Genomic DNA, 21,548 nt, shown 5'->3' on the forward strand with positions numbered 1-21,548 from the left:
GGGCAACTCGAACCTTTGAGACAAAAAGACGCCCAGCCAGTAAAAGCCTGAATCCTTCCCTGGGCAGGCTGTAATGCCTCCCAGTTAACCTGGAAGGGAAAGGGAAACCTCTCCCCCATGCACATGCAGCAGCAGGGCACGGCCAGGTCTCCGCTGGTGGGAAAGGCAAGGCACTGTTTGCTCTCGCCTTTCCCAACTCCCCCAGCTCCCAGCCGGATGATCCATCCCCTCCTGCCAGGTCTTTGCCGAGACAGCCCTGGCTCCTAACTTGGCAAAAGTTTTTCTGCATCCTTAAGTTCGTTCGATGAGCCGTATCCACCAGCTCAGGGATAGGCCTGATTGCCTGTGGTGAAAATGTATTAAATTGATTACTGCTGGTGAAAAAGTCTGTCTTTAATTAGGAATTGTTTAACTTGGACAGGGAGCTCAGGGAGCTCAAGGACAACTTTAATGAGCAGGTAGTGACTGGCCTGAGCCCCCTGAACAAGCAAGATATGAGCAGGAACATCCAGACAATAAATATTGTGTGCAGCTGTGTCATGACGGTAACTCCACCACACTCAGGCATCTGGCCACCGTCCCTGGTGTGTGTGAATCTTATGAATCATGAGATAGTGCACACCTGCACTTAGCATAAACTTAAAAGTTTGCATACACTAGGTATGGAAACTCTTTTTGTTTTTCACTGAGTACAAAGGTGGGCAAGCTGTAGGACTGGGTCAGAAGCCTCACCTATGGGTGGACACACCACGTAGGAATTTTCCCAGTTACTGAGAGACTCCTGGTGCCTGCCGCAATGGGGCTTCCCAGCCAAAGTGTGAGCCTGGATGATGTTAAGGTGGTAACTGTTGCCACATCCCTTTCTTAGTCTCTGTAAAGCTTTGCAGTAATGATTTGTTTTGCTCGTATTGCTCTTCTATCATATTGTGCATAATAACTAGTACTGTTTCCTTTTATCATATTGCATGCTATTTTCCTTTACTGTATTGTAATATAATAAACTGCATTTATTCTTGTATTTGATTTGGAATTCATTTTTACTTGGCATCCAGCCAACCAGCAGAACACTGCCCTAGAAAGGGCATGGGAAGTGTAAGTAGAAAAGCAAACCTTTTGGGGGATAGTTAGCTATTAAGGTAGGCTCAGCTGTATTATGTTATGTCTAAGAGACTTCCATGCAGCTGGGCTGCCTGTCTTCTAAACCAACTGCCTTGGACTTCTTGAGCTCAGAGCCTTTTCCTCTCTGATGTTATGTAGTCCATGCCTGCTGGTGCAACATTATTCTCCACAGTGCCAGAGACACCCTGAACCTCACCTGGACCTTTGCTCACTGCTGAACTGTGGATTTTTGGCAGGTTGCGCTCTAAGTTCAGAATTGGGTTCAATTTACACAGCTGTCCCAGAAGTGCTGGCTTCTCAGCCAGACCTGTAAGCACATAAGCATCTTCCAAGCAGGCAGCTGCTCTGTGGAGCTTTGAGGGTCTCAGGCTGCAAGTCAGGGATCAACATGCCTGCACATGTGTGTGTACCCCTGCAGCATCCCAGCTCTGTGCTGGAGCAAGGCAGGGGCATACTGTTCCCTGACTTACTACTCGCTAGTTTCCCTGGGCAGAAGACATGATCCCAGAGGCCATAAAAGAGCTGCAGCATAGAAAAAGAGAAAACAGGTGGAAAAGCAGAGACCAGGACTGCAAGGAGGGTCGAAGTGCATGCCAAAGTAGGGATAGAGCCTTTGTCGCTCTGTAAAAGCTCTAAGGGCTGCAGGGCTGCTTGGGAGCAGAATGAAGGCAATAGCTTGCGGCAGAGCCCTGGGAGCACAGCTGGAGCTGCTTGCGGAGGAAGGGTGTGAAGTAAACTAGTGCTTACAGACCAATAAACTGAGCAAGAGTAGGTAACAGCATTTAACCTGGTAAGTAATCTAAGAGACATCACAGAGAACAAGTCTACTAATCCAGCTGGTTAAGTGGCTAGCAGATAAAAGAACATCCATGGGTGTTAATGGGAGGGTGTATCTCAAGGGGAGGACCCAGGGGCCGGACTCAAATCAGGTGGTGAACTCAAAAGTGTCCTCCCTGCTGGAGTTTGCTCAGGGCAGTGCTGAATTTACAACTGTCAAGCTTCAGTTGTCCCTGAGGTGGTAGATACTGAATGCTGTGGCTGAGGAGCTCAAAACTATTTTTTTACCTCCCTCTAAGAGAAGAAAAAGAAAGAATCCTGGCCCCAAAACAGTCAAGACCTTTCTCAGGTTAGTCTTAAATTCTTACCTCTACCAGCAGCTGCTTCCCAAGCCCTGAGGATTTCACTGAGCCAATTTAATGCTGGTGGTCAGACAGTTTAAACCCATTAGCTCCCAGCTATCTGAATAATTTTCTCCTCGGAGCCTGGCACACCCGCAGACTGCTCTAACCAGAACTGCAGAGAACTGCTACGTTAAGTGGACATTTGCTGACTGTTGTGGTCTGCGTGGTGAGCACTCGAGGGCTGAAGAAAATGCCACTGGCTAGATCACTGTCCATGAATTCTCTTAATGGGCTTCCTCAGTGGGAGGATGAAGACCTACCAGTGGAGCACTTGTTGCTCTTTGAAGTTTCTTGGGAAGTTACCAACAAAGGTATGTACAACACTCTTAGAAGTTAGTATCACTGGTTTCATAGGAGTGGAGGGAGGCATGAAGGGCTCGGACAAGAAAGGCATTAAGGGGCGATTGGGGAAAAGTGGGCTGCAGAACTGTTTTAATGGAAGGAGTGCATGTGGCATCGTGTGTAATTGTGCATGCTACGTCTGGGCTGCATTTGCCTGTGCTTATGTGGGATGAGTCAGGACATCTGTGTGTCTTTACATGTTTCACCGCCAGCGATAGGTTGTTTAAACAAACATTTGAGTGTTATGCTTGAGTATGCAAATGTATGCATATATAGATGTTGCTTTGTACGTATTTATATTTTACCTTCCATGCAGATTCACTCGGGAGTGTAATATATGAAAGTGACTTGTAAAACAGACATCGTCAGATTCAGAGTAGTTTAGCAGTCTCCTTGAGCCTGCTAAAGCAGTGTGGAGAAGAGGCCAAATTTGAAATAGGTATAAATAAACATAGCTGCATTGAAGCCACTGAACACAAAATAAATGTCAATGACCAGCAGTCTTTATGCCAGCTGAAACCCTTTTGGACTGGTCTTTGCAAACACAGGTGGTGCCAGGCAGGGACTCCATGCTTTGTGCATGTGTAGAGATTGAAAATTTGTTCGCTGCACGCAGCTTGTCAGGCAAAGTGCACACTGCTCGTTATGCAAAGATCTTTCTGCCTCCATTTCTAATTCACTCATCAAATCATCCTCTCTCAGCTAGGTGTAGTTCACCAAGGGGGAGCAGGCTCCGTTTTTGCCACGAAAGTGAGTTAGTATGAGTAAATGATTGACCTCGTGTCTTATTGTCCTGGCAGATAAATAGAGATTAGTCAGGAGAGGGGATCTGTAATCTGTTAAGATTTTAACTCTAAAGGGGAAATGTGTGTGAGAGGAACAGACAGTGCTAGGGTTCATACCCATCGTGAAACTGGAATTACTATTCTGTAATAGCTTCTGGTATTTAATCTGCACTGCAGTGCAATTTTTCATTGCTCTCTTGATGGTGGTGAGGAGTATCAATACCCAGAGGTAGTACAGAGAAGCTTTTGCACTTCGAAGCCCTGTGGGCTTATTTTTCAGTAGTTTCAGTCAAGCTTTTTGAGTTAATTTACTACTGTCAAAACGTGGAGCGTGCAGCATCTACTTTTGTAGACTGCATAAGGAAAGCACTGGCAAGCAGATGGCAGCAGACACCTAGGAAACTCAGGTGTTCTCACTAACATCCCCGGACTCGTACATGCATATTTTCTGAGTCATTTGGACCCACTGGTTGCAGATATTACACAGTATGTTTAAGAAAAAGTACAACAATTTAGATTTATCTGTCTTTCTGTGTATGTACAAAGTGCAGTGAGTAATTTAATCATCCATATAGCTCTTGCTGATTTCAGTAAAGCCAAATTGACCGACACAGCTAAAATTTATTATTCTCACATTTTATGAGAGAATTAATATTTATGAGAGTGAATAATTGTTCAGTTCGTTTAAAAATAAGAGGTGCTGTTAATTACACCATTTAGCAAACCCATATATTTAAATGGGGCTGACTGAATTAGCCATGGCAAACAATTTCTGCATTAGAACCAGATCTCTGTTAACCAACCTTGACTGGAAATATCTGTGCAAAAACTCTTTAATAAGCCTATTTCAGCTTATTTTGCTGGTAAATTCTTGATACTGAAGGTTTTTTTTCTATTTCTTCCAGGCAATTCAATGTCTAAGTCACATGGTAAGATACTGTTCCCTGGTGACCTAACTTTTATAAACAGTTCTTGGAAGAAATTAGGGCACTGTGTTTCTTAAGAAAGAATAGCCAACAAAATACAGGGAGAGTCATCACAGAAGATGCATAGGCTTAGGAAATTATAGCTTACACTGTATGTTTCCTGCTTCCTTTAGCAGAAGGAAGAACTGTTTATTCAGCTAAGTAGTTTGACCCCACACAGATTCAGTACTGCTATGTGTTTTAGTTTTAATGTTGTTGTATACGTTTCTAATATAGAGGGAAAGATAAGCATTGCCAGTGTTTATTGCCTGACAAGCTAATTTTGAGCATTTGAGGTGAAGGTTTCTTTCTTCCTTTTTGGCAATACAAAGATGTGTCAGAGTAGTTCAGCATGAAGTGGGTTTGCACTGCTGAAGTGGTGTAAAAGCTGCCACTGCCTACAGGAGAGAGTTTAAGCCTTCGTGTTAACTTTGTGCGTATCACTAGCTGCCTGGTTATGGGTACGTTTCCTCACTGACCAGTGCTGCTTCTCAGTGGTTTCTGTTTCTCTGTGGCAGTGATGACAAGGCTGAACATCATCTTTCATGTGAAGAATGTGCTATCAGAGCTCACAGATGGCTAGCTATTCCCACACCTGTAAACAGTGCCCTTTACAGGTGCTGAGCTGTTTCCTGAACCTCTTAAATATATTCTCCTTCAGAACCTGAGGATGATGAAGGGGTCCTGCAAATTGGAGCGCATCTAATGACATAGTGTGAGAGGGTCTTCATGTGTCAGGCTGCCCATTGGCAGCAAGCATTTACTGGGATTTCCCTGGTGGTGCTGGTTGGTACTGAGCCATGAGATGCAGCTGTAGGGAAGGACAAGTCAGTTGAATGAATTTAGTGCTCAGAGACTTATAAGGCTCTGGAAATAATAGATACTTCTTTCTCAGCAGCTAGCACAGTGAAGGTGTGTCTTTTTTTCTTTTTTTTTTTCCTCTCTCTTTCTTTTCTTCTGTAAGTCTAGATCATTTAACACATGCTCTAACAAGGCAGAGCTTTTTGCTTCTCCATGCTTCCTTTTTATATCTGTCCTGGCTGTTGCCTGTGCAAGGTGGCAACCTCACATATGTGTTGGAAAGCACCGGCATCTCAGTTACTCTTCCTTCTCATCTTCTCTGTCTGGAGCAAGCAAATATAAGGTAGCTGAAGTAAAGAATGAGAAATAAAAAGGCTCACTTGCCAGTGTCCCTCCCCCTTCCCCCAACTGAAAGGCCCCTGCAAAAGAAATAAGAAAAGTGTAGTTTCTTTTGCAAGATTTTCTTTTCATTATTTGGCTTTTCACTGATGGGCAAGACCTGTACTGTGAAGTGGATCTACTGTGTTTCTGTGGCAGAAGGGGGGGAAAAAAAGCAGACAGGTAAGGGCCTCAGTGCACTGCAGTGCCACATTACCTGCTGGTAATCATGGAGAAGCTCAGCATTTTTTTACACTTCCCCTTCTCTCTTGGTCACCATGCTCCAGTACAGACAGATCTGGTCATATCTTTGTGCACATTGAAAAAGATGACTGGTTTTCCTTCCTACATAACATGAAGACCAATAAAAACTTTAAGGACAGGAGCATAAACCAAGTGGCTACAAGCTCTGAAGATGTTGTGTCTGAAACTCCACAGATGGAAATTATCAACAGGAGCAGCTAAAAGCCATTGCAGGAGTAATGGCAGCAATCCTGGACATTTTCCACGGTAAAAATGGCTCCATCCTCTTTAACATCTTTTAAATGTTTTCCTACTGAAAGCTGAAGTATTCAATCTGGGTAGGGGGAAGAAATCTAATTCTATAAGTTAGAGTAACAGTCAACTAGTTTAGTGGGTTTTCCGATACTTTAATAAGAAAGGCTGAGAATGTTCAAGATCTGGTCTGTGCTCTCTAAAGAAGTCTTTAAACATTCCAGTAATATTTAGATTAGCATCTCTTGCTGTACTACTAACAGCTTTTAGATAGAAAATAGAACACTTAAAAATGCTGGGCAAACAGCCAGCTTGTATCATCGTTCAGCTATGAACAGATTAGCTCAAGAGTCACTGGTAGATGAATCCTAAATAGATTTTCCCATCCCTGTTGGAACAAAGACTCTGCTAAAAACAAACCTTGGTTCAGCTCTCCCTGGATCAGAGCTCTATGTACAGTTTCTCTGGTGAAAATATGGACTTTTGGCAATTAAATCCTAAGTCCACTGAAGTCAGTAGGACCAGCATTTTACCTCCTCTGTATTAAATGTCTTTCCATGATGAAAGTTCCTTAGAAGAAGGTGAATGCTGTAATCTGTGACACACCTGAACTAACACACTTTGGGGAGTGGGGATCTGCTGGCATAAACTTGGCATAAGCACAGCATCAAAGCTCTGTGCATTTCTAGAGTGGGGTGATATATCAACATCAAATCAATCTCAAAGGAAATCTTGTGCACTGGGGCTGATGGACACAGAAATAGCTTCTGTATTGCGGACATCTGTCACAAATTTCAGTGTTTCAGCATTATTTCAGAATGTTTGGAATGCCAGAATTTCACAGAATTTAGAGAACTATCTGCTAAGTCCTGGCCACAAATGTGGCCAAAAAATACATGAAAAACATCTGCTAGCTGAAGATGCTGGGTTTTTTTCACCTTACACATTTTACAACCTTATTCTATAAACCATCCCCAGATATCTCAACAGGCAATCAATCAATAAATAAATAAATAAAGTTCCAACTTAACATTAGAAAAAAGTAAGTTCAAGCCCAATTTTATCCATCTCTATAGATCAGAGACACATTCTGAGGGGAAGGGGTGAAAGGATAGTTGATGTAACTAGTAACTGTGGCAGTGAAGTCACTTTGGGTCCTGCTGTTGTCTTGGATGCCATGGCAGCCATGGGCTTCAGGAAGGCTTTAGTGCCCTCAGAGTGGCCCTGGTCAGGCTGTGGCAAAGATGCTGAAGAGCCCTGGGAGAACCCCGATCCTCTCTTGCTGTGTAGCAAAGGTATGCGGGGAAGGACTTGGCAATCATTGACAGTCTCCACTTACCTCTGTCTCGCCTCCATAGCTTTGCTTCCTATCTCTCCTTCCTTTTTAGTTTCTGCTGTTCCTTCCCTCTGCCCTTCTGTAATGTGGGGTGAGTGGCAGAGCAAGTAAAATGAATGGTGGATATCTCTTGCAGTTTTGAGAAATTTTGGCAATTCCTTGCTCAAAGGATTGCAGCTCCAGAAGACTTTTTTTTTTTTTTTTTTTTTTGTGTCAGAGCAATTCCTAGATAACCCTGGAAGTTGCAGGCCCTTCCTCACCAGGTAACAAAAAGCATTGGTGATGCATCTTTCCATACACCAGCTTGCAGCAGAAAGAGCACATCTACGTATTACTTCTTGCACAAAGATCTCCAGTTGCATAGTTAGATCTCTGCTTCTACCTAATGTTGTCCTTGGTAGTGATATATCAGGAGACTCTCCTTGACTCGTAGACTTTTGATTTAAATAGTACTGTTGTCTACCCTGCAAGGCTCTAATTGCTTTTTGGATTTTAAATATACAAAAGAAATAATCCACCAGGACTTGAAATGAGGAAAGATGATGGCCAGAGTGATGCAGATACCACTACTATGAATTTTTCCGAAGGTATTAATGTATATGAAAACATTCAAACTTTAAAAAATAACACTATGAAATATTTTCTGGGAAAATATATTGTTTTCTTCTTCTGGTTTTTAGAGGTCACTAAAAAAAACAGTCAGACTTCTCTTAAATGAACAAAATCCTTCTTTCCCAAACATTTTACTTCTGCTTTGCATGCCAGTTTATTTTTCCCTGGAAAAAGAGGTAGAATGGAAAGGAAATAAATGGGGGAAAAGATTTATTTCCTTTCCAAATTTATTTCCTTTATTTTAGCAAAAAAGTTAAAAAGAAATTTTAGAAAGAAATAACAGAAATATTTTCCTTTCAAGGACATTTAAAAATTATTAAAACTTAAAATATTTGAATAAAGCATTTTAATGGAGATCAGAACACTAAACTAGCCCTGCATCCACATTTTACTGCTAAGTCTCCATGTTTGTGATGATCCAAACCAATTCTCTGGATCTAATCTCTCCTGATTCTGCATCTATTTCTCATTTTGCCTTTTATTGTTTGTTTTAAAACCTGTTTCAAAGTACAAAACTTCAGAGGCAGCATACAGAAGCTTGCGACATCGTGGTGTTTTGGTACTTCCCTGTTGTTTGGAAAGGTTTTCTGTTTATAATATGACCTTAAACCATCATAGTAGAGAAGAATAAGGTTTACCAAATTGCTGCAAGTAATTTGAGAATTCTGTTAGGCTCCAAGTAAATACGCAAACACTTACTCTGTTACCCAGTAGGATATGTAATGCATTGCTTATTGGCACAAGCATTGTCTGGGAATATTCGAAGTTAACTGAGCAGACAAATAAGATATATCTTAATGATATATAATGTGATTCTTGAATTTGCTGTGGAAAAGTGTAATTTCAAAAGTCAATGCATTATTCTAGACATCGCTCTGTTCTTCTCAAGATGTCTTTTTTTAAGTTATGCTCAACACTTCCCACATACATAGTTTCACTTGCAGTTTCCCTCCCCTGTCAATTAAAGCTTATGCACAGACATGCTTTGTGAGTCATATTTCCACAGTAACAGAGAAGACAAAAGCAAGTTTTGGGACCTGGTAACCCAGAGCTTTTATCACAGTTATCTTCTGAAGAGTTTTCACAGTCTGTAAAACACACTCTTTTTTGGTTTTGTCTTTTCACTGTCTTGTGAAAGTGCTTTTCACTGCATTTTGGGCAAATCAGTGCACTGAAATGATTTTACCTTGCTGTGCAACAGATTATGATGGCAGAGCACAGCATGGTCTCTACTCTTTCCCTTAGAACAGGCCTTCCATACGTCTTTGGTAGGGCATGCTTCAGGACACACAGTGATCCTAAGCAAAACCTTGTGAAAAGAAACTCAGCTGTGGGCTGTACGAAAGGAAGGTCCAGGCTTTACTCAGCTTCTGAGCTGCAGCTTTCTTATTACTCTTAAAATTAAATAGCTGTGGAAACTCTGCTACCTTGCCGATTCCAATGTTGAATGCCTTGCATTATAAAAGAGGCTGATCTCCATGCTTGTGATAGTGGGGAAAGAGCTTTGCACCACTCATATACAGCTTTATCACGTTATTTAGTATTGTTCATCTTGCAAATACATATTTTCTTTTCTCCCTGGGTCACCAGGCTGCTTTGCACAAAAATCCTCCCTTATTATAAGCTCTGTATTTCTGCCAATTAAAACCAGCTAGTTTAATGACTAAGATTTCTATCAAGTTCCAAGTTTATCCATGTTGAAGTGCCTTACACTCGTACAATGTATTTACCACTCCATAAGAACAGACGTGTCATTGTAACTGTACCACTTTATGGGTTGAACATTCTGATTGGTCTCATATCATTAAAATTATATGTTTATCTGAATCCAAGCTATTAAAGTAGTCTTTCTCAGCTTGTGAGCAGACAGACTTGAAGGGAACATAATAGTGTCACTTCTCTAAATCCCTGTCCAGAGCAGGCATGGAAGAGTACGATGACTATAAGTTCTTGGCTTTCTGGTCTTAATGAAGTGGAGAATAGTCCTATGCATAAAATTCCTTCTGCATTTCCATGTCCACATGATGTGAAACTCTTCACCTATGAGCTTGATTTAGGATCATATATCTGTAAGATTCTTGTCTCCTTAGGTCGTGAATTACTGCGTAGGGTAATAATTTATTGTAATAATTCTATTTAGCAAGCTGGTAGATTGGAATTGCATTTGGTTTTCTTTAAAAAATACCTAGAATCCTGAGACATCTTGACATAAAAATAGTAGGGCTAGGGATCCTCCCAACATCCCAAACAAATGAGATATTTCTAGACAAAAGGATTTTAAGTGCATAATTTCTTTTCTAGGAACAGAATTAAAAACATAGGTCTGTTGTTCAGTTTCTCAGGGATGCAAGATACTAGGCTTGGTAGGCGGCTTTTTATCGTTGTCAGGTGATACACTTTAATTAATCGGGGAACTAATGTCCCAAAGTGCTGAGCAACTTCAGCTACTCTATTGTAAATAGTGGTCATTTGTGGTAGATTTTTTTAAGGAGACTCAGATAACTTCTCAAGATTCTTGCCATATGTAATTGGATGTAGTGCATTGGCACTTCTGGATACCCTAGTACCTTTAAAAAAGTAAGTCTGGAGTACCTGCTGTCGATCACTGGCAACATTCAGTGCTGATGCTTATGTAATTAGCACAGCTTCTTGGCTGGAGTATTACCAAATTCAGCAGAGGATGAAATTTTTGTGTAGGAACACTAATTCCCTTCCTATTATTTTATTTTTTGTTGTTGTTTGCTTGAACCTGTTGAGCTTCATTTATCTTACCATGCTTTAAAATCACTGGAGCTATACTAGTCTCTGATGTACAGCAGCTACCTAACCTCTGATTTTCTCTTCCCTTGCCTTCCCTTCCACTTGCTGGACTCAAGGATGCACAATTTTCTGAATTTGTGGTGGTGGAATGCCTACTGGCTAGTACCATGGGTCCTGTGGCAAAGCAGGGTTGCAAGGTTGCCCTGCCAGTGCATGAATTACAGGGCTGGCTATGGAAAACTGTGAGGAAGAGCAGCTAAGTAAATCTTGCATACCATGTGTAAGACTAGATAGATCTCTATTGACTTGTCAGGGGATGTTGTTGCATTCCCTTATACGTTTTAATATTGCTTTTATTTTTAAAATGGAGAGTATTTTGGTGGAAGGTGCTGCAGACATTTATATTGGCAGTGTCGGTTACATTCATTCCAACTTTAACAACTCTTCAGTATGGTAATGGAACATGACACCTTTTGCTTTGAGAGTATTTTTTTATAGTCAATAGTCAATGAAATCCATAAGCCCCTCAACTTCTCTCAGTGATTTGTGTAAAACAAACTGGAAGTGCCAGCTCAGTTCTCACTACATGTATTTCCACATCACAAACTATGTTTGAAAATTATAATTGCTGCAATAAAAAAGCAGAAGTCTTGCTTGGGTTGCAGTAGAATCAAGATTAGGCATGGCAGAGTGGAAGCATGAGCCCCAGGATTTGAATCCCGCAATCTGAGTGTAAAGTTTTCACAATCAAAAAAGAGAGGAATAACATAAGAATAAAATAATACAGTTGTTGAACATTTGTGGTGTAACTTGGAATACCTAAAAGAAAATTTAAAAAATCACAGACTAGATAAAAGTAACAGTAAAGGATAGAAAGGGCCCATTTGAGAATAGAGGAGAAATTCAGGGAAGCAGTCACCCAGGAGTAAGCAAAGCGTTAATTTGTCATTTAAGAATTACACAGTCTGCCATCAGTGCATACTTCTCAATTGAACCATGAAGCTCTGATTCCATTTGAGAGACTGAACTTCTATTTATCTGATAGAGTCTGGGTTTCACTTAAAATCTGATTATGTGAAGTGATTTAACTAGAGGTGTATCTGATCCACAGGTGGGTTGGAGCTTACTCCAGAGCTTTGTGCCTGTGCGGCTTTCTACTTTTTGTTCTTTGTGATCTTCTTTTGCAGTGGGAGGCATTTACACTGTGATCCAGACAAAAGCTAAAACTACAGCAGATGAATGGGGTGAAAACTATTTTCTGGTTGGTCCCTATTTTGAGCACAATGTGAAGACTCAGGTGGAAGCATGTGAGCCTCCACACCTGGCAGTTAAGAAGGCAATGGACACCATGAAAAGCCAAGGGTATCAGGTAAATCAGATGTTCTACTGCTTCCCAGGGCAACTAAGCTGACTCTGAGGGGATTACAGTTTTGGTTAATGCTCTTGCTGTTCCACTTGACACAGCAGTCCTGGTCAATGTCACAATGGGAAGGGCTCAGAATCCACTGTTAGAACAGCAGAGTCAATTCATTAAAGGTTATTTTTGAGGAAGAAGCAGTTTATCCAATTACAGGTTTTAACAGTCATTTATCTGCAAGTCTGCCTAATTGGATTAATGACTGATTTATCTGGTCTCTAAATACAGTGAGATTTCAGTAGATATATGACCTTACTTTGACTGAACCCTTACATTTGGTGTTCTTGTGCTAGAGAGAGAACAGTTTTCCACTAGCTCACAATTTTTCTTGTTACATTACATTCAGTTGAAAGCTAGAAAGGGACAAATCACAGGTGGAATTAAGAAAAAGCACCCAACTGACAAAGAATCTGCTTCCTCAGATCAATGAGACTAGCTGCCTGTTCCCTAGGAAGAGATATTAAACCATAGCACAAGGAGTGAATTCATCTGTGTTTCCTACTCACTTTTTAAGCTGTGTTTTCTGCGTGATGTTAGTCAAACCTCATAGCTTTTCTGCTACTCGGTTTCTCCAACAATAAACTAGACATAAACTTCTTCCTATAAAGGTGATCTGCTGCAAGGAATAGAATCTGCTGTACTGATGGGCAAGCTACTAAGCTGCAAGCAGCTGCAACCTGGAGGACAATTGATTACCTGAAAATGGGTGGAAGATAACACGTGTTAAATCTGACCTCCTTTCTTGAAAGTCCTCATCAGACATCTAGAACTAACCTTCGCTCTGATTCAGCACTGAGTCTCTCAGAGATGCTGTTTGCAGGTGGAAAAATTGTCTGCTTAAAGTGTGTGCCTAACAGATGTGAAATGCATCGAGAGGCAGCAGCAAGGAAGCATTCTTACAAGGTTCTGTTGCTGAGGGGCATGACACACTTTAATGTAGAAATTCATAAAGTTCTTGGACTGCCACTAGCTGTGGCACTGGCAACGTGTTATGTCCCTTCGCAACAGCAGTTCTGCTGTTAGTGAGATCTAATGCCCTATTGCCTCTTATGTAGAAGTATATTGTCAAATATCTATGTGCCACAGCTTTGGAAAGTGTCTGCTGGGGGCACTAACGTTATGTGATGCTTGCATTGTTCAGGTTGAGGTTCAAACTAAAAGGTCTAATCTAACTTCCATTTCATATTTCTAATCAGATTTTTGTAAGTGATTGATCAAGTTTTCCATGTTGCCTGTTGCTTACAAAGAGATGTCTGCAAGCTGTGCAATACTCCTTTGTATGGAAAACAGCTAAAGACTTGTGGGGCAGATTAATTGCAATGCTATATATACACTTCATGCTGTTCCAGCAATATATTCAATTTAATCAGCCAGCTCTGCCAGCCTAACATGTGCATTGTGCTGTTGGAGCATTCATATATAGCAGTAAATCTGTCCCAGGTACGTCAAGTATAGCTTTGATCTCTAATAACGATGCTCTAGTTTCCAGTGCTTATCCTATTAACATTTATGTCTGGATTTTGCTTATGCATCAGAATGGATCCCTTTACACTAGGGGACCTAGGAACCTTCCAAACTTCTCATGGCAGGGGTATTTCTGGCTGAAACCTGACTCCCTATCTAGATGAAGTCTGCATTCACACAAACTCCCTGCTTTTTAACCTTATTTTCCTGAATAAGAAACCTGGATAACCTGAAATGAGTACATAAGGAGCTGATCCTCCTTTACGCACCTGTCTTTGTTACATCAGGTATTTTTTGTGCAAACAGATCTTGGAGCTTTCATCTCATTGTTTTCGAGACCTGAGCTCTATTCAGCCCATTCTAGTGTAAGGGCTGGGTTTAACCCCTGAGGTCTCAGGGGCTGGTGAATGAAGAGAGATTGAACAATGGCATAAAAAGATTCCTCCACGTGGGGTGTAAACTGCACTAGCTTCCTTATAGTACCTTCTTCTTGCCAGTTGATATGTCTCTGCTGCTACAGTCATTTTGATGGTAGAATTAATGTGAAATAATTTGACTGTGCAGACTGGTACAATCTGTAGAGTGGGCCCACTTGCATTGTGTTGCTTTATGACAGTTCAGCCTCCTCTCCTGGTTGAGCAGGCTGGCAAGGTAGGTTATATAATTAAAGTTCTAAATACTCTAAAAGGTGTTTAACTATACTGATGCAGATAAAGCAGGAAAGCTGTATGTTTAGGCTGATGTGGTTTTAATTGTTATTACACCTTCAGATTGTTCTTTCTACTCTGCCAAAGTGCATCGACTGTGCTGCTTGGGCAGAATGAGGAAATGTCATGGTAGGTACAGGTCACAAGCACCAGTCCTCCAAAATCTGTCAGCAGTAATCTTGTGTAAATGGGAGAAAACTGGTGACAAATCTGACTGGAAGAAAGTAATTTAATAAGAACAAAAGTGGCATAGATACTTCAATAAGAACATGACTTCATTATTCAACCAAGTGTAGTCTTCCTATGCTATTTTTCATGAAGAAAGTTAACACTGCAATGAAAATCTAAAACGAAAGTCGTAAAAGCAAAATGTTCCTAAAGACTGTAGTTTCCTTTTGCCCTTGCCTTTGATCCAGTATTACTCCATGTATTTTGCAAGGAAACCCACAAATCCTCAGTATGTAAGACTATGTTCACATATTCCTTATGTAAAATACTTAAGATTTGATGGATGAAAATATTTATGCTAACTGGCCTTGACATTCACTTTAACATTTTCTGCTTATATCCTTGCCTTTTTCCCATAGGTCTATTTTGGAAGATGGCTGATAGAGGGCAGCCCATATGTCTTACTGTTCGATATAGGAGCAGCAGCTTGGAATCTGGACAGGTGGAAAGGTGAATTTTGGGATGTCAGCAACATAGGGATCCCTTTTCATGACCAAGAAGCCAATGATGCTGTGATATTTGGATCGTTAACAGCCTGGTTTTTAAAAGAGGTAAAGTTTTTAAATCTAGATATTTTCAAACCTCAGCCTTGTTAGCAGGGCAAAAAAAGCTTTGGGATATGATTCTTGTTCTCCAGTTCGAAAACTATGATTTTAAGGAAGTTGATACCTGATGTAGATCAAATTTGTGTTAAAAACTTAAGATTCAAGTGGTCATTTAACTATGTTTTTTTCCAGGAAAATAGGGGAGTGGGGGGGTGGGACATGACAATGATGGCAGCGGTTGTCCTATATGAAATGTGCTGTGTCTTTATTGTCACTTCCCCCTCTGTTTCTTCTCAACATCCATCCCCAGATGCTCTTTACAAGTAGGATCTCAAATTCCTTTTTTCTTCTCTAGTTGAGCAGTTGGTAGTAAAGTTGTCACACTCACAAACTGTCCTTGAAGCCAGTCAAGCCATATCTCAGTGATTAGCTATTACCTTGTACAGGGAACATAGACAGAATTACAGTACTGCAACTTCACACGTCACACTTCCACAGCCCACCTGAGGAGGGGAGAGTTAATCTGTAGAATAATCTGTCATAGGTGCTCATGATTTTCTTATCCAAACAAGACTTTCAAGAGCAAAAGAGTAAGTTAAAACAAAAAAGGGTGACTGCTTGCCAGAGCTCCCCAACACTCTAGGAAGGATACTGTACTGAGGCACCAGTAAGTACATGTGATTCTTGGCCTAAGGATTAGGGCTGATGGGAATCGAGACACACGACCACTTAAAACACTGCACTGCTTTGTCATATGAAAGAGAGCAAGCACACAGAAGAAGGCATGGAAAAAAGAGGTTTCTGGGGCTGGAACAATGGGCAGGATAATGTGTTTCATGTATGTTCTTTCTAATTTCAGCTTTCCTGTCAGTTTGCTGACAAACCCAATGTAATTGCCCACTTCCATGAGTGGCAGGCAGGAGTGGGTTTAATACTGTCTCGATCTCAGAAACTTCCTGTTGCCACAATTTTTACTACCCATGCAACTCTGCTTGGGAGATACCTGTGTGCAGCCAGTATAGATTTTTACAACAATCTTGACCAGGTAAGAGATGTTTTCCTCATTCTTCCTTTTTTTTCAGCTAATTAGCTCCTGGGTCCTTTTCTGTTTACTGTGCTACACCTTATATTGTATTTTCTTATTTCTGTGTGATTGCTTATGATTGACCCACAGCTGAGTGATAGGTTGTCGGTTCCAGAGCAGAAGCAACAGTGTTTGTAAGACCATGAGGTGCCTAGGTATGAGTGCCTTTGTGTCATCTGGCAGGTCTTAAAGCTCAGTGAAGTCTAGAATACTTGCGCTACCTTCAATGAACTTTGATTTACCAGGTTTGCACTGCAGAGTACTGAAATTAATTCAGCCTCCAGTCAAATCAGCGTCTTAGTCCAATCCACTGATATATGGAGTAATATTTCAGCAGTACAGGCTTGCCAACAGAGAATATTAACCTTCTTTTCAAAGGTTTCAGACATATTTTCAAAAGCAAGGGGAGAGTTATGGGCCCCATGTATCACTGCAAGTCAAGTGTCCTTGAGACTCTTCCCCTTTGTGTTCAGGAAAGGCATTTATTGCTTGAGTTGATTGCTATGGTTTGGGAGTTACTGTTAGCAGTGTGAGTAACCAGTGCATGTAAAACCTGTTCAGCTGTAGTCATCATCTGACACTTCAGGTGCAGCCTCACAGCTCTCTTTCTTAATGAAAGGAAGCAGGAAACATAGCCAGCAGCCCTTCTCTTGCTGAAATTACCCTGGAATTCCATTTATTTTTTTCTTCTTTCCCCAGCTTAGTACCTAATTATTGCAAGTCATAAGTCCTTTTAATTTCAAGCTTTTTGGTTTAGGCTTAATTTCTAACTGGCAGATGTAGGAAGTATTTTCTGGGTTCAAACAACCTACATCTGTTTCTTGGAATTTTTGTAAACTGTCTAGTGGTTTTGGTTTTCATTGTTCTCTTTCCACTCCAAGCATAACAGAAACCAACGTTTCAAGGGCCCAGATGTCTTTAGCCCTGCTTTCAGCAGAGGTACGTTACATGATCTGGGATTTCTAGTATAGTTACAGACAAACTGAGTTCAAGACCTTTTTGCATTCCAGCACTTACTGAGGGTACAGGTAGTTAAAAGGCTAAAATAATTGCCTTGTTCACTGTCCATGCATTTCCTTGGCTAAAATCAGTGAAGAAAATTGTTGGCAATTTTCAGTTGGATGTTTGAAGCTTGACACACTGTGGAACAGTGTCATCCAAAGCTAAGGCCCAAGTAGAAGTGTGTTACTGGCCTTATTCAAAAGCAAAGAATAGATTGCCATTCCCTTGTACTTCAAGGAAAGAGTCATTCTTACTCCTAAGTCATCTTACTCCACTTTTTTTTTTTCTTTCCCACCAAAAGCAACTACTGAATCTACTGAACACACTAACAGTAAAAGACTGCCTCTCCTCATTTACTCGTATGCGTAAAGGTTGCACATGGTAGTGTTTAGGGGGAATTCTCTCTGCCCAATATGAGATAATTGTGGTAATAATAGGTGGCTATTTCTCCTAGGCTCCCTGTATCATCAGTGGAGTTACACTGATTGTGAAGAGGGCAGTGTAAGGCAAGCATCCTCAAATTGCCATCTGAAAGATCTGTCCTCATCTATCACCCAGGAAAACTAGTCTCCTAATTTAGGTATGTTTGTTAGGTGCATTAATGAGGCAGCATGAATAACCCAGTCATGCAGTCTAGAAATCTGGACATTCCTACTCTCCCCATATTAATCTTATGTGTATATATGCAAAGTCTAGCTTTAAAGTCACATTAAATTGTTTTTCTCTGGAGAGAGCTAGATTGAAAGAACTGAAACCATATGGTTTCAGGTTTCACACTTGAGAAAGTGGGGACTTTTCAGCAGTAACTTTATTTGCCCTTGCCGCCTTAGATGTAATTTGCTAGTAGGGAGGCTATAGTTGAAAAAAAAAAAAAAAAAAAGGGCTGGGGAGGGCATTTAGAATAAGAAATTAGAGTTTAAAAAACAAAAAAGGATGTTGACTGTTTTACAAACTGATGTTAAAAATACTGTGTCAAAACCTTGCCTTCCTTTTTTAAAGGACATTCTAAAAAATTTTGGTTTGTTTGGTATTTTGGTTTATTTGGTGATCTAAGCAGTCAGGCAAAATAGTCTGCTTTTATAAAAAGCAACTTTTTCTTCTCTTCATAACTTTGGGGGCCTCACCCTTGTTTGTGTACTCAAAAGAAAAATTAATGATCTTAGAGCAGATGTACAGATTTTTTAATATATTTATAATCTAGTCATATTATTAATATAATTTTTACTGTTCATACATGACACGGCCAACTTCATGTCATCAGGTACTGTCCATCCTTCTGCAAAGCTTCACAAGTCATATTGGTACCTATCAGCTATGTCACAAATACAGAAAATTATATTCAGATTTTATTCTAATATTTGAAATGAAACATTTATTAGTTGTAAGTATAATAATGAAGTGGTGTAAATAAGGGAGGAAACTTATGGATTTCTAGACCATAATGCTTTATGCCCCCTGGGGAGAGATTGACATTTAGAAGTGCTAATAGAGGAAAGGATGCCAAGCTGTTATACTACTGTTTGACGTACTTACAGGGTACTAAAGCTCTTCCTGACAAAGTTAACTTTTAGTAAAGAGACCAGATACCTTAATGAGGCTCCTTTTGGCTCTAAAAAGTTCAACTTGGCCCAAAAGTCAGTTGAGAAACATGAAAGGTTGATGTAGAGTACAGTAATTAAATTATACATATAGCTAAGACTTCAGAGGCTATTCTCATTGCTGTCTTCTAGTAGTAAAGTATTCAGGTCAAACAACCAGTTTTTCCAGTGAAGAAGATTCTCCAGGGCTTCCTAATGTTTAGTCTCTGGATGAGACAATATGTTTTTAGGGCATGTCATCACCTCCTACCCCAAAGTACAATAGCTAATTTCCCTGTTGCAGTGCTATTGCATATTTTTCGTCCTTTAAAGCGTAATAGTAATTGACTTCAAGTTCTCTCCTGATCCTGATTTTATGGTTAGAACACAATTTCCACCAGCTTTAAGCACAGCAGCTGAGATAGGTGGGAAAGATGCAACTGTAGTTATGTGCTGTGCCAGATATCACAGAAAAATGGTTGCAGTGCAAAAGGAAAGGGTATGGCCTAATTGTGCTTAGAGGCAATTGGGCATGTACAGCTCCTACAGAGAAGAGGAAACCTCATGTTCTCTTTTCTAGCCCCCAACACAGTCCACAAAAAGCTGGCTTAGAACACCTGCTAGAGAGAGCTCTACTCAGCTCTCTGAGGCCAGGTGCTTTCCTGTGATGTTGAAGGTTTTAACAACGGGATCCACAGGCAAAGCCACAACATGATTGTTTGATGACTGATAAGATATTTACCTGGCATCTTCACAGTCCTTTTTCTCCTTCATAGTGCCCTGGGGGTCTGTGACCAGTGCGTTGTTCCTCCCTATAATGTTTCCTGTTAGCCCCGACGCTAGCACGCTCTCAGGTCCTCCACTGTCCATCAGCCCTGCCTGCTCTGCACACACATGTGCATCCATGTGTACCTGCTGGCCACACGGTGTGACACTCTTCCACTTCGGTGTCAAATCACTACTGTAGATAAGCAGGATCAGAAGATACAAAATGAGTTGAAAGATCCCTTTAAAAAATATAAAGGAACACTGAGATTTTCTTTCTTTCTCTGGATTCCAAGTTGGAAATGCCACTTTAATTCACCTTCCTAGCAAAGCTCAATAGGTGCCAATTGGCACAAGTATAGAGGGTACAAATGTATTCTCTGAAGTAAGCCAACGAGGTCAGTAGCTTTACACCAGAGAATACTTTGACCCAAATCCAAACCTATTTGGAGTGAAGGTCAGTATCAATGATCAGGCAAAGGGCTGTGCAGCGCAGGGTGGCTGATAGTTTTGCTAGCACTTCTGTGAACAATGTCACCAGCCCCTGTCAGGTGGTAAAACTGGAAGGGAAGGTTCCACGTGGTCTTCTGATAGGCCTCATAAACACTGGACCCATGAAAACTTGACCTTCAGCCTTACTAGTCTTTTGGGGAAAAGGTAAGAATGACTTAGTGAAGGGTTGCCACAGTGTGATGCATGATTCTTTACAGACTCCCTAAATCACATAGAGGCCTTAACTGTAGGCTACCAAAAGTCTTTGTTTCATGAGCTGAGGGCATGTGTCAGCCTGTAAGCTCTAAGAGGAAATTTTCTGGGGGACTGAAAAGCTAATCAACCTAGCAGATTTGAGCTGTAGGTTCCTGGAAGATAGGAGGGTGCACTATGGATGTAAGACTGTAATACTCTCTGATTCCTGACCTCCTCCCGAGCCATCTGCTCTTTGCCTCGATCAGAGACAGGATCTTGGTTCTTATACAGCATATGAGATTATACAATTACTATATTCTTACAGCCTTAACTCAGGAGAAATTTAGCTGCCTCTTGCTCCAGTGGAAACCTGGGTGTTAAACCCTTAACAGTGTGCACAGGAGCACAGTGAGTGCCAGAGGTAACACTGCTGTGTCCTCAGCAGCATGTAGCAAACAACAGATGAGCTATGTCTGAGCTAAGGAACCCTGTGGCCATAACCATGTAACAGCTGTTCAGTGTGTGTTTTAGTTCTTCAATTCACATTTAATTCACTCTGATACTGGAGGAAGGAAGGGAGGAAAAAAAAAAAGAACAAAACAGAAGGTGACTTGCATAGTAACAGGCAGTGTGTGATAGTTTTATCTACTTTTAAGCATTTGAAGAACTCCGGGTGAACGGCTGGGTCAGGGACTGCTAACCCTGGCTTACTGGGTTGAACTCTTCCAATGTCAATGCCCTAATTTCAATAACAAGCAGAGTATGTTATGAGCTTAATACCTAACGAAGTCGAAGAAGTTTTATAGAACTAAATAGTCCAACCAGCAATGCATTTTTCCCCCATTGTCCCCATGTCCACTGTAGCTTTTGCAGCAGTGACAGTCAGGTTGTATTTGTTGCCAAGATAAACTGAACCGAAGTAGCTAATCCAGAAGACAGGAAGGTCTGTGAAAAAAGTTCTGAGCTTGTGGAACCTTTTTCTCTTCAGGAAGAACTGACTTCTCAGCTGAAGATCAAGAATGTTAAACTTTTATTCCTTTCCCAATTGTTTAAGAGGACTGACTTATTTAGGTGGGGTTGTTTTCTTTTAATTTTATTCTACTTTTGTAAGTTGGGGTTTTTTTTTTTGTTTCATTTCATCCCTCTAGGGTTTTAAATAGACCAACACCTTTCATAAATTGACTGAGACACGCTGATGGTCCAGGCTAGTTCATAGGTGAATAGAAAGCTGTATTTGGAACAGCCTTTTTGGCAAATGATCTAATCTGGAATTTCCTCTGAGAGGTGACAATCTGAAA

At 40.8% G+C, this 21,548-nt stretch overlaps 1 protein-coding gene across 4 annotated transcripts in view; it reads left to right on the plus strand.

Moving 5' to 3' along the window:
- Window positions 1-2,070: 2,070 nt before the first annotated feature.
- Window positions 2,071-21,548, plus strand: part of GYS2 (glycogen synthase 2) — a 47,399-nt gene continuing 27,921 nt past the window's right edge. The window contains exons 1-5 of one of the 4 annotated variants that reach the window (XM_037388074.1): window positions 2,129-2,611; window positions 4,333-4,356; window positions 11,962-12,143; window positions 14,950-15,141; window positions 15,995-16,180. In XM_037388074.1, coding sequence (XP_037243971.1) covers window positions 2,491-2,611; window positions 4,333-4,356; window positions 11,962-12,143; window positions 14,950-15,141; window positions 15,995-16,180 — 705 coding nt within the window. In that variant the 5' untranslated portion in view covers window positions 2,129-2,490. Of the gene's footprint in view, window positions 2,612-4,332; window positions 4,357-5,913; window positions 6,082-11,961; window positions 12,144-14,949; window positions 15,142-15,994; window positions 16,181-21,548 lie in introns of those variants that run through there. The other 3 variants (XM_037388076.1, XM_037388075.1, XM_037388077.1) reach the window with 3 other exon arrangements.

Source organism: Falco rusticolus, chromosome 5 (genome assembly GCF_015220075.1).
Source record: "Falco rusticolus isolate bFalRus1 chromosome 5, bFalRus1.pri, whole genome shotgun sequence".
Taxonomy (NCBI): Eukaryota; Metazoa; Chordata; class Aves; order Falconiformes; family Falconidae; genus Falco; species Falco rusticolus.